This window comes from Callionymus lyra, chromosome 11, assembly GCF_982586985.1.
Source record: "Callionymus lyra chromosome 11, fCalLyr1.hap1.1, whole genome shotgun sequence".
Classification (NCBI taxonomy): Eukaryota; Metazoa; Chordata; class Actinopteri; order Syngnathiformes; family Callionymidae; genus Callionymus; species Callionymus lyra.
The window spans coordinates 20306308-20324372 of NC_141828.1; the positions used below are offsets into that span (position 1 = coordinate 20306308).

General features: G+C 40.4%; 2 protein-coding genes across 2 annotated transcripts in view; both read right to left on the bottom strand.

The window, feature by feature from the left end:
* Positions 1–334: 334 nt before the first annotated feature.
* The window catches only part of LOC148069571 (protocadherin-15-like), a 159384-nt gene continuing 141653 nt past the window's right edge, over positions 335–18065 (bottom strand). Inside the window, exons 30-39 of the mRNA XM_087803083.1 lie at positions 17696–17872; positions 15382–15600; positions 14163–14171; positions 13509–13628; positions 5268–5289; positions 4189–4221; positions 4023–4096; positions 2404–2500; positions 1257–2293; positions 335–1160 (exon numbers count right to left, since the gene is read on the bottom strand). Coding sequence (XP_087659209.1) covers positions 335–1160; positions 1257–2293; positions 2404–2500; positions 4023–4096; positions 4189–4221; positions 5268–5289; positions 13509–13628; positions 14163–14171; positions 15382–15600; positions 17696–17872 — 2614 coding nt within the window. The remainder of the gene's footprint in view (positions 1161–1256; positions 2294–2403; positions 2501–4022; positions 4097–4188; positions 4222–5267; positions 5290–13508; positions 13629–14162; positions 14172–15381; positions 15601–17695; positions 17873–18065) is intronic.
* On the bottom strand, positions 9294–10913 carry LOC148069572 (protocadherin-15-like; the record flags this gene model as incomplete). Its single annotated transcript, XM_087803241.1, has 1 exon — positions 9294–10913. A coding segment is annotated over one exon (1620 nt), but the record flags the coding sequence as incomplete, so codon positions are not given.

An 18065-nucleotide genomic window follows, 5' to 3' on the forward strand; every position in this document is an offset into this window, starting at 1 on the left:
TCATAACTAACTTTATATAAAAGCTTTTGCTGGTATTAAGATGATACGGGAGGAGGCATCCATCTGAGCACTTGTGCAGAAGCTTTTTGTGAAAGACGTGCGAGTAAAACACTTATCCATTAGCTCCATTTTCACACAAAAAGGACAGAAATTGCATAAGTCTTAATCCACAAAGCACATATGCAAAATCACTCAAGAGGAAGGGAAATATAAGTCACAACATTTAAGAGAAAACCATGCAGAGGAGTAAGGATCAAAGGTTTTTAAACACTCAGAGAAGGCACTGCATTTCTCAAACCACTTTTTTCTTACTTCACAACGACAACATGAACCACTAGAAGGCAGTCCCGTTCCCCTCCGAGTCTGAATCTGAATCTGAAGAAGCTTCGGAGTCTTTGGACCCGCTGTTGGCGTCCGATCCGGACTCACTGGCTGTGGTTTTGTCAGAGGAAATGGCGTCCTCGTCCACTTCAGTTATAGGAGACAGTCCACCATAGGTCTCTTCGGAGGTGTCCCCAGCGCTCCTTACGTCAGAGCCATATGGTGGACCCCGGTATGGGGCTGAAGGTCCAGGGACATCGGAGTCTTTGGTTTGATCGTCACTGAGTTCACTGGAAGATTCTTTGCTCTCATCAGCAGTTTCAGAGTCTTTTTCTTCTTCGCTCTCTTCAGTTATCGTGTCCTGGGTCACGACTGATTTCTGGGAGCGCCGACTTCCACTTGTGGACTGAGACCTCGCGGAACTCTCCGCGCTGGCGACTGAACTCTGGTCATTCTCACTAGCGGAGCTCAAGCCTTCTCCGGAGCCGGATCTTGACCGACTGGAGCGTCGTGACGGCGCTCCGCTCTCTGTTCCTGACTCGGTGTCGCTTCCTGGTCCCGTCCCTGACTCTGGCTCGCTGGCAGTTCCGGTCCCGGACTCTGCCTCGCTGAGCTCTTCGCTGGATTTCTCGGATGTCACGGCACTTTGTGACGACCTGGTTTTTTGGGACGAGTGGATGCTTGTGCTGGACACGGAGGCGGCGCTGCTAACGCTGCCGCTCTCACTAATACGTCTACTCCCACTGCCACTCCCAGTAACACTTCCACTTCCACTCCCACTCCCACTAGCACTCCCACTAGCACTCCCACTAGCACTTCCACTAGCACTTCCACTCCCACTGCCACTCCCACTGCCACTCCCACTAGCGGTCCCACTAGCACTTCCACTGCCACTCCCACTAGCACTTCCACTCCCACTAGCACTCCCACTGGACTTAGTAGCTGATGACTTCATTGACGACCGAGCCGAAGAGCCACTTTCTTGTGCACTTCCTTCCTCTTCAGACTCCTCTTCAGAACCTTCCTCTGATCCCGACTCTTTCTCGGTACTCGTTTCCTTCTCTGTCGCTGTCCCTGTCCCTGATTCTGTCTCCTTCTCAGTCTCAGACTCCTTCTCAGACTCTTCCTCGGAATCTGACCCTGACTTCTCTGACTCCTTGTCCCCCGACTCCCTCTCAGTGCCAGATTCTTTCGTGCTAACCGATCCCCTCTCGGATTCTTCCTCCTCGGATTTTGATTTGCTTTCCTCATCCGAGCCCTCGGGTTCCTCATCAGGCTCCTCCTCGGAGTCCACCGTGCTTTCGTTGGCATCGTCCCGGTCCAAATCTACTTTGAGATCCCTGTCAATACTGCTTTTCTCGGAGGATTCTTCATCAGTGTCCTTCTCCTTGCCGCTTCCACTGGCGCCGGCTTCTGGCTCGCTCTCCGTCACACTAATTGACACTTTAGATTTCTGGTCATCTTCACTGGCCGCTTGCGAGGCCTCCTCGTCTCTCTCGCTGCCCGTGGCGGAGCCTCGACTCGCGCTGCTCTGTGACGCCCTGCGACCCTTCAGCTTGTTCCCCAGGTTTATTTTCTTCAGCACTTTACTCAGGCGGCTGCGGGTCTCAGTCTTGCTGTCGATGGGTCCCGTAAGTGCCGGCCCATCACTCAGACTCTCCTGGCTGTCGATGCGGCGGGCTGACATCAGTTTGGCATAATTTTTGTCCTTCTTCCCGCCGCCAAACATCTTGAACATCTTGGCTTTCTTCCACGGAGAGGGGCCAGTTTTACCCTGCTGTTCTCCCACCTTGCTGGCCGCCAGGAGTTTGCTGAGTTTCATGACGGATTTCAACTTCTTGGCAGCCTTCGACGGCTCAGCGTCAGCAGCTGGTTCGGCTTCTTCGATTCCGTCCTCCGGTGGCATGTCCCTAAATGCTACCCTTTTGGGGGGGGCTCTACCCCTCATAGCACCGCGGCCCCTGCCTCGACCCTAAGACAGTTTCATTCATTAACTAATGAAAATATCAGTGTTATATAGAAACAAAAATTTCAACAAACATATTCCGAACATGAGTGAGTAAACGGAAGAAAAGGTATTACCTCGGGTCCGTGAGGACTGTAGTAATATTCATCCTCCAAAATCACCTCACCGTATTCATCATACGTGGGAGATATTAACCTCCTTCGACTGCCGTATCTGTAGACATAAAGGTGATTTATAAAAGTGGGGTCATTCTGTGCATTGATCTAGAGCAGAGGTGGACAACTGGATTGACTGAGAGGCAACATTTTATACAATGGCTGTGGTGAAGGCTCGTCTAGTTAAATAAAGAAGAGAAAAGTATAAATTCAAGTTACTAAAATCAAGCTATTCAAGACAAAATGATTATTATTTAAACCTTTTAAAAATTTTAATCTGATTTTTAACCACTTTTGTTGTTCATAAAAGCTTGCGACTAATCATTTCAATTAAGTTTTGAGACTTTGTCTCTCGAGTCCCACATCACATGACCAAAACACACACGCCTCATTGGTCGACAGCAGTCACTTGCAGGTATGCATATATTAGTGAGGAGGAGAGAAGAAAAGTCATATTCAGAGACCAATACTTGATATAAGAAATAAATACAAAATGTAATTGTTTGTTTCTACATGATTTTGGTCCTCATGAGGACCACATAGATACAGTAATACTTTGTCCAGGTTTGATCTAGAGTCTTTGAAAACATTGATTTTAAAAACAGATTTATCTTACGAATATTTTAATATCAGAACCGGCACTTGGCAATGAAGTTACAATGAAGGCTCTCCATATTCATATGATATATTTTATTCATGGTTGGTCTCCTGTGCAAATACTGACCTTTACTGGGAAAATAATGTTGTTGAATATATCTTATCTTTGATCAGCTGAAGCAATGACTGCTCCAATGATGTTATACAAAACTAAATGAAACTCTGCAGCCTCTACAGATTTGATTTTGAGATTTACACTTTTCACAAACTGCTTTATCACAACAAGAAAGGGAATTTGTTTGTGTGTTTCGGTTATTAATAATGTGTTTTTATTCAATAATAAATGGAAGAAACAATATCAATCAGAATATCCTTTTCCATGAAGGTCTAATGAAATACATACAATATATTTTCGTGCATTTAAAAGGCTTTATAGAATTTTTTTTTTATTGTAGTCATGTATGGTTACTTATAGTAAGATTTATAATTTATTTTGAGTGGAGGACGACGGCAGCTTTTAGTAAATGGGAAAACTGTTATGTAATTCCAATAACATATATTAATCTCTAAAGACATTTTTGATTTACTAAAATGCACATTATAGGTCAGACTTAGAGTCACATCGTGCTACAGATCGAGCGATCTATTGATTGCCAGCATCTCCGCTCCATGTTTTTCTTATCTGACCAATAGGGATAGCACGCACAAGCTAAATTAAGCAATCATTATTAATTCAATTTCAAGGGCCAAGAGAGGGTAAACACTGAGGCGGTATTTACTCCAGAAGATGCAGCATAAGTTATGTGCATCCGTTTTTATGTCAAACCTCTTTGAAATGTACTTCGTTCCCAAAGGATCACATGAGCGGGAAAGAAGAGGCGAGAGCGTTATAAATAATCCTTGAAAACTTTTTAAATGAACGGATCGCCAACACCTCCGCGGATTAAAAAGGAATTAGCGAGGAATCTCATCATGGCTCTTACCCTTGGTCATAATTATAGTAGTCCTGATTATAGTAGTCTTGACCTTGGTCCATGCCCGACTCCACGGCGAGCTCCTGTGCAAGAGAAGAGAACAACTCGGTGAGAGGAGCAGTAACAGTTAGTAGAGCAGAGAGACAGATTGAAGGGGAAGACAGGAGTTCTCTACCTCTGGTCTCAGGAGGGAAGGTCTCAGCAGTTGCTACCATTGATCGGTGAGGAGCAGAGATAGGAAACGGGGAAGGAAAAGCAGAGGTAAACCAGGTTGAAGACGAGGAGATGGAGTGATATAGACAAAGGATGGAAGTAGCATGCACTAGGCAGGTTTGAATCACTGAGTAAAACATTAAAATTCATAGCTCGGTGTAATATAACGGAAACGTTTGACCTTTTGTTAATGATCTAATAAGATAATGTATAAAGAATGGTTGAGTTAAGACCCTTAGATCCTCATTCAAACCAGTCCTGCTTTAAACTTGACGCTCAAATCCAAGAATATCAGGAAACATTTAAGATAATCATATGTATGCTACCGTCTAGCTTGTAATAAAAATAAAATCTTAATAGGAGTTAAAATGTGTTGAGTTGATTTGGACTTCTTATCTTGATTGAACAGTGATTTGTTGAAAAAGTCTTATACATGAATTGATTTCTTTTCTCACAAAGATGCTGTAAAATAATTTGAAACATTGAACTTTTATTTACATGAACACATTTTGAGAGAGATTTCTTTTCAGTTTGATTTTAAATCATATTCTTTTTTGGAATCGGCCAAATGGGCCTTAAGTCATGCTCTTGTTATTTTTCACTCCTAATTGCATCTATTTTCTTATTATATGTTGACTTTATTTCACATGAAAAGCTTCACACATCTGTGAAGACGACTCTTAGAAGTGGGTCACCCACGTAAGTCCCACTTCATAACCAGACTGCATCAGATCCGCATATTCTTCCATCAACACGAAGTTGCAAATCTATTTTTAGACACGCAAATGAGGAAGAAAATTGAAAGTAAAATGTGACCTAAGCAAGGTCGCTTTGACGCTTGTTCAACGCATTGTTTTTCTTCTCTGAAAAAACAATATTGTTAAATTTGAGCACTTATATGTAAAGTCTCATCTTATCTGCTGAATCTCTGATTAGCATTCCAACGCTCTCCACCAGGGGAGTTCACGATAAGAAGAACAGAATAAAGGGGGCTTCAATTAATTCAGGAGGGACACAACAGATAATAAAAATGGGGCTTACCTGTCTGCCATATCCTCGCCTCCTACACACCGCAGAAGAAAAGACAAATAAAGTCTGTGAGTGACTGGCAGCACTTACTGCAGCACTAGTCTACATCTACATTCTGCTGACCACAGAGTCATTTTGCTTTTACTTACTGCGCATTTTCAATTTATATTGTTGAGGAGAAGCATTTTTACAACCGTAATGGTATGAAAGACAAAAGGAATGTGAGGAGAAAAACACTTTTTCGACATTGTTTGAGAATAAAAAACAGTTTTAAGCCACAAAAAATGTTCTTGTTGAGGGTAATGGAATGTCAATGAATAGTGGGAGGAAACCAGAGGGTCCAAAGAATACACTTAATTAATGAAACTGGACCATTATAATGAAAAGTATGATTAAAACTTATAAATCAAACCAACAAAAATTCTCGACTGCATGACCTCGTCAGATAGCCTGGTAAAATCTTTTCTCAAGATCTTCAAGGGAGTCAAATGCCCAGTCCAATTTATTTATTTCCTCATCATTCAATTCTACTTCTCATTGTTGGCCCTCATGTGAAGAAGTTCGATCACTCTTGGCTACAACAAAAAAACTTGTCTGTCATGTCTATGATGTTTTTGTCATCTTGAAAAATCCAGCTAAGACTATTATTCTACAAATAAAGCTTACTTACTTACCTACTATGTTAGTGGCCAGTGGAAAGTTCTAGCCGTCCCTTTACTTAAAAGATATTTTAGATTCCTAAAACTCAAATTTCTGTTGACCTAGGGTTGGAATTATTTAAGATTTTCAGAGTAATCTGTTATAGGCAAAAATGTATGTTCATTTTAATGTCGTGACTGGAGCTCAGTTGTCTTCATCTACATACAAAAAGTCCCATAAAAACATACAAATACCTCCATACTGCTCGCCTGTAACGTCCATCTTGTATTGAAGCATCAATATGAAAATTTGTTCTCCACAACAATCAAACTTAAAATATACAGATTAGTATTAGACAAGCAACACAAAAGTATTTTGGACGTTCTAAAGTGCTTCATTGAAAGAAAATAAAGGTGTCCTAACAGCTAGTCTAGTTAAACTACTAAAAACAAGCTTACGATTTAGACTTAATACATTTTTTTTTTTAACAATTCCTCATGTCAAGGCTACAATACAAGATGGACGTTACAGACGAGCAGTATGGAGGTGTTTGAATGTTTTTAAGCGTCTTTATGAAAGAAGATGAAGACGAAGACAACTGAGCTCCAGTTACATTAAAATGAACAAACATTTTTGTCTTTAACTTTAAAAATAAAAAATATATATAATTAATATTCTATGAAGGAAATTGGTATCAGAAAACCCTTTTTAGGTCATTTTATTCTGCAACTATACATTCAAAGTGACCAAATTCTCAATACAACTCCATCCCATATAATCAATCTCCAGCGTGATCAGTCTCAAGAGTCATCGAGAAACAGACGCTGACGGACATGTGACAAGAGCTGCAGGATCACAGGCGTACAACTGTTGCCTGTTCGGGGCCATAAATAACCGCGACTTTCTCACTCAGATATATAGCCAAGCAATGATGTGAGCTTCCTCCAGCGAGCTGTAATCTATTATTAGGGGCCGAGACCAGTGACAGACCGAAGCCCAACCAGCACGCCTCACAGGCAGAGAGGATGATGGGAGTGGGATATAATGGATGACCTGTTGACTTGGCTGCGGGCTACTGCTGCTCCGAGCAACAGAAAGAAAAATGGTCCGACTCTTAAAAACCCAGAGGAGGTTTTTGTGCAAGAGGGGACGTGATGGAGGATAAATGATCTTGTAATGTTGTGCAGAGCTAGTTACGAAACTCCCCAGCCATATTTTAGTAAAGTGATGATAACGTTTCCTCCGGGCTTGGAATCAAATGATGGTCAAACTTTCTCAGACAGACTTTTACTTCACTGAGGCCAGTTTTGCTCGACAACTATTCATGCCAAAATCTGACTGGAGATGCCAAAGAAATATATACCAACTGTTACATTAAAATATAATACTATACTTAAAGATCATAAAAAAAACCACTTCAAGTGTTTAATTAAAATCAAGTCATCTTTTGGAACACTGTTTCCAAAGTGCTTTACTGTCTGAGGTAGACTGGAAGAAAGACAATCTGTTAACTTTCTTTGCACCTTTTTGTCACGTCATCGATTTATTCTATGACAATAGGATTCCTATGGTGCGTTCAAGAACATATGATATAATGTATATTTTATCCGGCAATTTGAGTTTTGTATTGTCTGGGACACCCTCCATCTCAAGTGTAAGTATTGAGAGCTAGTGGTAGTCGAATTGGTACACAGTCTTAGTGTAGTTGCCTTAAAGTTTGTTGTGTTTTTTTGTGTTGTTCAATTGTATTTAATACGTTTTTTTTATCAATCCTAAAACAAAAAGTGACATTTGTGTGTGTTCCTTGGAGGGGGGGGAAATAAAATGGACAAAAATCAGTTTCGGCCTGTTGAGACTTCCAAAAAATTGACAATCTGTATCACCCCAAAACTACCTTAAACATAACGATTACATTAGAGTAAAATACCTCCTTTAAAAGTACAAAGTTACTCTTTTAAAGTAAATCACCGAACACTGTTTATAAAAAAAGGGAAATGTTGAAATTATGATCTCTTTGCAAAGGTGGTTTCGAGGCTAGACTACCTGCCCAAGGAGGATCTGTCGACATTAAGGACGGTATCCCTAGAAATTTCTCGTTTTCTAATTCCAGACATACATTTTTTAATCCTACCTATTGTTCAGGACACATTTCACCGAGACGTCTGTGTAGCTCTTGGTTCATGTGCAGGTGAATCTGGTCCGTGTGTGGTTGTTCCAACCATATAAATGCTACTGTATTGAAGGGTTTCTTAGCGCTAAACCCAGACCCCTGCTGTGGAAACACAGTAATCTTACATGTGCATTTCAAATCTTGTTGACATGAACAGGATTATGAATTAAATCAGTATGAAAGCAACATTACTTATTGGGTTCTTACCAAATATGCAACCCAGACATGCTGTTTCATCGTGTAATAGTTTTAAGAGGAAGCAAATAGGTAGAAAACTAGACAAGGATAAATAAAGATTTGAACTTTTCCATGTTCATCTGACTCATATATTTATCCGAGAAACAAGTTGAGCTCTTAAAATTCACACAGTTTCGTCTGTCACAGTTGTCTGCTAGCATAAATTAAAATAAATACTATTCCACGCTAAGCCATCAGTTCTTGTGAAGCAAATACATAATTGATGAGATGAGGCGAATACATTCTTAATTCACTCTTTAAGATAAAATGTAAAATCAGTAAATAAGCTTTGATTAATATCAACACAAACGTAGGGAAGCAACTTGTGCACCCGGGGTTGAAGGAAACAGCATGTGATCGTCTCCTTACAACAGATTACCACACGTAGTGAGCGGAATCAGAATTAGCGAGCTTTCGATCTACCATCAGGGAATGTGTGATGAATCAAACATCCCGTCGCTCGGGAGAGGCAGGATGCTAAGTCCGTTTGCTTAAGGGCATGCGGGGCGTGTGGATGTTGGAAGAGACACAAGAAGAGGATTTAGAGCTAGAAGTGACAGATCACGCATTTTAATGAAGGTAAAAGATTTATATTAGAACGACCTACACAGTCATAGCGAACCATTGGTGCGAGAAAAACATCATACAAATATATTTTTGCCATTACAATAACTCCAGACAAGGTCTATAAAGAGAATTATATAAAAGTCAACTTTTATTTTTATTTTTTATCTCCTTAAAACTGACTCGTAGAACACGCACAAAGATTTCCAATGAGTCTGGACTGTCTATGTTTATGCACAAATGGAAAATAAAGAACATTGAATTCTCTTTGATACTAAACAATCCAGAAATCCTGCATTATTTAAAGCACTACTTGAAAATACAAAAAAGGTATTGACTTACACTCCAGAATAAAAACTATAAATGTAAAAGATGATATAAAAAGAGCTGTGATATAAAAGAGAATATTGAGATGACAGATGAATGTGTCAAAAGTCTGCAGTCTGAGGGGAAACTTGCTCTTTGCTCTCAGCAGTATCTGAAATGTTTGAGCTCGACTCCTTTGTCCGCCCAGCCTCCGCCGTCACCTCATTAGGACTTTCTTCACCACCAGTTAAACTTGTTGAGTCCATTTCAACCGCAGAGCTGGAGGTGGTTTCATTTGGCGGGCTCTGCTTGTCATGGAGATCAGAATCGGGGAGTTTCCTAACTCCTTCTGACAGCTCAGTCACTTGTGGTTTCCTGCTTAACTTGGGCATCCTGCAGTTTTTGTCTACTTGGCTATGCATGTTGGCAACTGATCGCTCTATGTCAGCTAGGTTTTTTATGTTCTTCAGAATTCCTTTTAGTTCTCTCTTCACAGTGTTGGAGGGGATGATCTGAGGCGCCGGTTTGCGTTCTGAAACCGGGCGAAGGGAGGAAATGGGTGGCAGAGATGAGGGAACAAATTGGACGACGGGACGTGAATTATCGCTGACTGGATTTGGAGGCGGTGGTGGAGGTGGGGGAGGGACCACCTCAGGAAGTGGAGGAGGTGGATGGACGACCTCGGGAAGTGGAGGAGGTGGAGGAGGTGGAGGGATGACCTTGGGAGGAGGTGGAGGGACGACCTCAGGAGGCGGAGGAGGTGGAGGGCTGGCTTGGGGTCTCTGGGCAGAAGGGGGTGAGGGTGGGAAAGAAGGGGGGTTGGAGATTGAAGAAGTGGATGGTGAGGGAGGATCTGGCTGCACAGGAGGAGGCGGAGGTGGGTCATCTGGGGGGTCTGGTATGATCTCGACAGTGATCTGACACGGCTGGACTGTCATGTAGTTGGAAATACTGGAGCTGAACTTCTTCAGCAATGGCGGCGTCGGCTTCTGACAAGCAAGTGTCCACGATTCCCCATCCTGAGTCACGATGTTAGGGGGCAAATCTCGACCCACAGTCGGGCTGTACGGGAAGTCCATGATGGACAGCAAGGTTTCTGAGGACACCTCTAGAACATCTGTGCCGTCTCTGTCCCGCACAAGAATCGGAGAAGGAATCCCCTGGTTGTTCTTTCTAAGGGTTGGATCATGAAGTGCCTGCTGCTCAAACTGTCTCGCTTGCTCACGGACCGAAAGCTTGGTGTCGGTGCTGTCACTCAAGCGGAGAAACTCGGAACTCCCGGGCCAAAGCCTGTCACTCATGGCTGCTTGGAGAATCTGCTGTTCCCAAAGGGCTCGTCCCATCAGAGCTTGTCTCTTGGGCGTCTCGTCTTGGATCTCTCGGCGGACGCGAGCCGGCATTGTCCAGGCGTAACCGTAACCTTCTGAGTGAGAAGGCGAAAAAAGCGGTTTCTTGAAAAGACTTCTACCTCCTTTTAAGACAGCGTGGCTGCAGAGGGCGCTGTCGTCATGGTAGACAGGGTTATGGGTGGTGAGTGGATTGCAGTCGGAGAAGCGAGTCACGTTGCTCTCGGACTTGAGAAGGTTGGCGTGCAGGGATCCGTTGCTGTGGCCTGTAAGGGAGTGACTGGCAAAGGAGCTAAGAATCCTCTGGCGTTTGGCCTCTTCAATGAGCGACTTTTCAGCCCTGTCCAGGCAAGATTGGAGGTGAAGAAGAAACAAGACTTGAAACCAGAGTAAGAATCAAAGGTGAAAAATAAAGCAAAGCCTGGGGAGAGAGGTTTCAGGAAGAGTGTACTTCTTAGTATCTTGACTGCTCGTTAAACGGGATCATGAACTCTGCCAAGGAGGTAAAAGGATTGTTTTCTGTTGGCAGAATCCCTCAATTTCACTGAAATGTTCAGGAAATGATGATAGACAAACAGACTAATTATTAAAGTACCTTTTTAACGTTTCCTAACCAACAAGATGTTTGGCTTGCTTAAGACAAGTGTACAAATAATACAAGGAGTAATTTAGAGTGAATTATTTAAGATTTGTAACGTAGGATTGACGTAAAAATACATTTCCTTCATAAAATTGTGCCTTCACCAGATAAATATATTTATTTATGTATTTGTTTACTCACTGAAAAATATTAATTAAAAAAAATGTGTTTACTTTAAACTTTATTGTCTTTTAAATATCTCTTACAGATACACAAAAACCTTTATGCCACTTGGGTTCATTTTCCTTAAAAAAAGAAGTAACTAATAATTATTAAATAAGTACTAAAATGGTGAAGTGAGTAAATGTTTATACGTTTATGTTCCATCTCTGTACTGTTTTAATTAGCTATAAAAGTCACTTAAATTATAGATGTGTAATTATTTTTGATCAAAAGATTAGATTACATATTCTTTCTACATTATGAACGTTTAATATACAGGATATAAGAATATAAAAATATAGGCTAATAATAGGCTAAATTAAGCCAATCATCAGCTAGATTTATGACAGAGAGTCTCCTCAATAATGTGAGAAATGTTCACTTTCTGATCAACATTGTCTATTCATGGGCAGAAATAAAGAAATATATATATATATATATATATATATAAAACAACTCACAATAAATAGTGATGTAAAGTATATTTACTCAACTTAAACTAAATTCTGCATGTTTCACTATTTTTAATCAGTGAAATTCTACAACCAGTCAAAACACTATGATGTAACTGTGATAAAACTATTTAACAAGGAAAATACATCTGGAATTTATGATACATCTACTGATGACACATCTACGTCTACAGGAAGAGGTCAATCGATTGACACAAGCTAAACACAGGGAAAGGTTGGCGCTCAAGGGCTACAGTGAGCGATCGTTGAATGTGTTTAGAAGTTTTTGTCGAATACTTACTGCAGTCTAAATCCAGAGAGATGGGGGTAGGAGAAAAGAATAGTTGACAATTGGTAAGAAGACAAGGAAAGGAAAGAAAAGTTTGAATACTTGTTATGAGTCTACTAAAAGCTATGTATTTTTCAGAAGCTTTCAAAAACGTTTTTATGAAAATATTCCTCTGAAATATCCATTCGTTCAACTCACGTTCATTTATGGGTTCAAATCTATATCCCGAACAAACCTTTTGCTTCAATTCAACCCTGAATCTGGTAATGCACAACCTGCAACATCCCAACCTCATATTGAAAACACATTGATCTCATTCATTAAGCGTCAGCAAAACAAATTTGAGTGTAATAATTGTGAATATCAATGTAAATTGACTCAATAAATTACACACTTTTTCTAAATCATGAATGTTTAAAAAATAAGAACAATAAAACACAACAATATGGACTAATAATAGACTAAAATATCAAAATATGTAAACAATCATGAGGCATATTTCCTGACAGAGAGGTTTCCTCAATAATACGAGCGATGTTCTCGCCAGCACGTAATAGTTTGGACTGTGACATCCCTCCTCCTGTGACTGAAGTGTTTCTTTTGTGCGATTATTTGCCTACAGTTTCAAGTCAAATCCTTTACGCTTCATCTGTCATAGATTAATGGGCCGCAGTAAAGTTCGTTTCATATTGAATATTCTCTCCGTAACCAGCTGAGTCTTTGTCCAATACATTACCAAAATTAGATCCATAGTCTCAGCAGGTTCAACTCAAAAGGCTCTGCTGCAGCAGTTCATCTGTTATTTATCCAATTTGATCGTATATTTTTTTTATCTTCTGATAGGACAGTTATGATGATTGACATCCGTGTTCTTTAACAATCCTGTCTCAACTCCACAACTAACCAAAGAAAATACTCATGTGTTTATGTTCATATCCGAACATTTTGACTGTTTCATCGATCTGGAGTATTTTTCATGTGATGCGAACCTTTATGTACAAATCTGTGCTGGGATTTTACTCGCGCTTCATCAATGAGCCTCAGTGAGTAAGAGCCAGCCTTTTTACACAACCTGCCCACACACACGGCAGCTCGAAGAAATTGTGCAGCAGATGAACAATTAAAAAGTCACTGACATAAGTCTGAAGCGGAAGATTAGACTCTCAAGGTTTCAGCAAATAAAAACAAGTCCACAATGAAAGCACAAACATAGTAAAGCAAAATCAATACTTTCTTGCTGAACATTTCCCACTGCAAGTGTTACGTTTCATCTGTTACATGTTTGTTTAACTGACAAGAAGGGATCAAATAAAAATGCGACGAGCCAAACAAACGACTGATCCATTTATGGCCTCACATCCCGAATATGTATCCAGTCTGCCATGTGCACGATGTTCGGGGATGAGGGAAGAGTGAAGCAAGACATTGACTAGTGAAGGTTTACTCACATGCTGCTGTCTCCGAGCTCTTCGTAGAGGTTTGCACCTGGTGTGCTGGCAGGCGCCGCCTTTCCTCCTGGTGGCAACGCCATCTGAATCCTGGCAGTTTTGGCACACTCGGCTTGCCGTCTGTGTAAAATGTCATTGAATGTGTTATCAACAATAAAGTTTTTCGAGGAAAAGTAGCAAAAAAACACCAATACAGGTCTCCTTAAAGCGGCACAATCTAAAATGCTCTGTGATGATAAGATTAATGTAGAGCAGTCATGATTATCTACGTAGATATGGCAGTTGCATTCATTTCCATTTTTGGGGAATTTTGCCAGCTTCAAAAGTCCTTATCTCGTTTTTCAAACAATATGGAGTGCGGAGGCACTGAAGGGACTTCATTTTAACACTAGTAAATAAAGACGATCTTATAATCTGTCTTATATCTCCATATAAGTGAGCACTTAGTTGTTTTTTTCCTCCAAAACAATAAACAAAATCATCAATTTAAGAAGCTATGAATTGTTGCAAATTGTAACATTAGTTAAAACTACCAGAAGCTTCTGTTAGATATAAAATTAAAGTATACTATATCCCAACTTCTATTTTCTTAATCTATAAAAACAGTCTAAGAATATTGAATTCATGACCCAAAATCTGACAAAAACGACTTACTCTTTGAATCTGAAGACATCAGAGCGGAGGCAGGATGAAAATGGACAAGAAGAAAAAACAGTTATTAGGGATGTTCAGACATTCACAACATGGACGTGTTGATTGTAATTGTTTTCTGGCTTGCTAATTCTTTCTTATTTAAAGTTTATAACACGATTCTGTATGTAATTCAAAGAAGCTAATGCCACCAATACGGCCCCATCTTTAATGTCGTCATGGCGGCCTTGATCTGTGGATTCAGTCTTTAAATTCACTTATGGGAAAAGTATTACGACCATCTGTCACAAGCAAACATTTAGCAGAACAACAGACCACAAGTGGAAAAGGTAACTCCAGTCCACATCTGCTGCAGTTTACAAAGTGACACAATTGTTTTTGGGTAATGTGTTTCTGAGTGAGGCAAGGCTGATTTAGCATCATTAAGAAGTGGCAGTTGCCTACAGATATATTAGCCACACATGACTGATAATTGAAGAGCAGAGAGATTAGAGTTGTCACAAGGGCTGATACTTCGGTACCAGTTCGGTACAACTTTTTTTGATTCCATAAATACTGAATATACAAGTTCTGTGCTTTGAAATGAACTTGAAAAAAACTTTTTATTTTCCCTTTTTCCCTATCAATCTGATCACACTGACCAGAAGCTAGAGAAACTGCAGCCAAGAGTCAGACATCTTTGAAAGGCAAAGAAAATATAAAATGATGTTTTCTTTTTATACTTTATGTGCTGATCAGCACTGTTTGAATGTTTTGTAGCTGGAGGTTTTGTTATTTATTTACACATTCATGAGACAAAAATGTTAACTTTTTTTAGAATCTGCTCATCACCACCGTTTTTTTCATTAATAGAAAACATTTTTTGGTTTGTTATTTTACTTAGAGGCTGCTCAACACAGAAATCATGGTATTGAAAGGTATCAAAGTATTTGAAAAATGTACTGGTATTGGTATTGACTACTGACTATTTTTGTATTGTCACAACCCTAAAACTGATTTTCTCTGTAAATTGCACCGTCAGCGTCTTCATGACACAGACGAGAAAAGGATTAGTGACAGAGTGAGCTTCTCCATAGTGATGAGTGACGAGGCTCGGTCGTAAACGACACATTTGCCAGGAGAACGCTCCCGTAATTAGAATTCACTACCTGCTTCTGTGTCTTGACGCCCAGTTTAAGATGATTAATGGAGGAGCGAAGACTGCGACCACGGGAACACTCACTGTTTGTAGGTGACCATGACGATGAGGATGGCAGGGATGCAGCAGAGGATGATGATGATCGCCAGAGCCAGGAGGGCTCCCTCGGTGTAGCCCACGGCCTGGGCGGCCTTCTTGACACTGGCGACGATGTCGGGCGACCGGATCTCCAGGATTCGGCCGCCTTCGCCCAGGTGCGGCTGGAACTCTTTGTTGATTTCAAGAACATTCCCATCCAGAAATCTAGGATACAAAGAAGATGGTTAAGGACATAAAGATCAGCTTAGGCCAAGGTTAGTATTTGTATCCCTTTATTGTAGATAACTACTGTATTATAGCGACTACTGTAACTCCTCCAAGGTTTATAGTATTTCGAACATTCATACATGAACTGGAGAAATGGAACTACCGTAAATCAAAGACGTGACTACGGGGAATGGGTCGTGGCAGCAGTGCTCCCCCAGACATAATCCCTGCCCTCGAGAAATCTCCGGTCCAGTTAAACCGTTTTTTTCAATTTAATAACTCTTGAATTGGTGCGAAAAAGAAAATAAATGCCAAAAATGACGGTAATAGTAGCGTTTGCTTTACTCAAAATGATGCTGCAGAAGTCAATACGAATAATAAGACCCATAAAACCCCTGCACATGGCAGTAAAAGATTGGCTTAACCAGCGAATTTAATGACCGACAGCACATTATTTAACCAGTATCAACAACCATGATCAAAATGAATCCAAGTGAAAAGTCTAATCACAGAATAAAACCCCCCCCAAAAACAACTCTCATACAGAAGAATCATCCTTCACACAGAGATAGCTGGCTGGATGACTCATGAATAAGACCAGGCTCTATCCATTGACCTGGTAAAATAGCTTCCTGACAAAAAACCAGTACGACAATTATCTTCATCTTTAATTCCTGTTAAAGTGATGCCAGTGTGCTCATAAATTGGAGATTATTAAAGTCATTGAGGGACAGTATGGGTCAAGGTGGTGACTGTAGATTAATTACATGACGTTCTCTTCCTTTTTTTACTTTCAGTGAAGACATGTCGCATGTAATTTAACTGTGGAATTGTTAGGCAGTTCCAGGTTATGGGAGCTTATCCCCTGAGAATATCTGAATTAAAAAAAAAAAGTGGTGCAATTACATCCAAGATGATGCAAGCTGAGACTCTTCATGACCCTTATTTAAACGATAAGAATAAACTTGCGATATTTTCTATTTATAGCTGGATATCAATTTGGTAGGCTCTTTGTTTATCTTTTTTTTTTTTTTACACTTTTTAATCAATGGAAACACTGGAAATGACAAAATATATAATTGTTCTGATCTAGGTTATTGCCTTCTAAAAGGACGTTTTTTCTTGCTACTGTAATGCTGGGATTTACTCTTTTTTGATCCTCTGGCATACGTTTTTCTTTTATACAATATAGTCTTTCTTAAACTGTGTGAAGTGTCTTGAGCAAACCTTGTTATAATATGACACTTTAAATACAATGTAATTCAATTGAATTAAACAACTTTATATAATAAGGAACATTAAATACTACAAGAGGAAACAGAAACCTGTATAAATAGACTTCAAGTGTGAGTATTGCCTGAAAAGCATGTTGAATTTACATCTCTTTACATGCCCTATAGCTGGTAAAGGGCCATACATGGTTTATTGAAGGCCCTGACGCATCCATTTGGATGTCCTTGCTCTTAATTCAGTTAGACTTGATGTGCGCTCCAATAAAAACAAACCTTTCTAGTCAGATCACAGCTTGAAATCCCCTCAAAATAGGTGCTACTAACTGAACAGATTACAAAATGGGCTTCTTTGTGACACCATTGGTAATTTAAGGCGGCAAAATTCACATTACCCACAAAAACAACTGAGGCAGTGCAATAATTATTTCAGTCCACATTTCCTCAATGTTTCCTCTTAAAATACACCTCTGTTTGTTTAAATTCGTCTGCATCTAACCAATGACATGCATGGGTGGCATATCTGGAGGCACCTGGAGCAACCTTTGAGTCACTGATTTGACAGGTTAATGGAGCGACTGAAAAACTCCCCGCTGCACTCCCACGTTGTCGCCCTCTAAACCTGGACCATATTTTCTTCTCCTTTTAAATCTGCTCCTGACTACTGACAGATTCAGTGCATGTGCAGAATAATTAAAATCCTCCGAAAGGGTCTGAAAAAGGTGTGCAAAACTGAAAAAATCCAAGGAAACACAGGTGAAAGAATCTGCTGACGCATGGGCAGAGGGTAATGAGAGGGTGTGGAGAAAACATTCAATGAAGAACATTAGCAGAATCACTTGTGGTGCAATTGACCGACTCACTTGAAGAGCTCCTGACGAGAAATGGCCCTGTTTGTGAGTGGGTCAATGGCGTACACCATCAGGTCTGTTTTGCTGTAGTCTTCAAGCTCATATCCGTCGCCGTGACGACGTGGCCCGATGGCTTCCACGATTACCTTGGCGCCTGGAATCTGGTCCTGGACGTGTCGCTCAAGGATTCTGAAACAACACAAACATTAGTGATTTTTTAGAGCACGTTAAAGTGAAAAAAAAAACAGGGTATTTTGTGGTGGCAGTACAGAATAAAATAATAGACAGAAACAAGCACCAAGGCAGCCATTCTTTGGCGCCCAGAAGTTTACACAAAATTCAATTCTCACAAATTTTCTACTCACCCTCATGTCGACTAAGG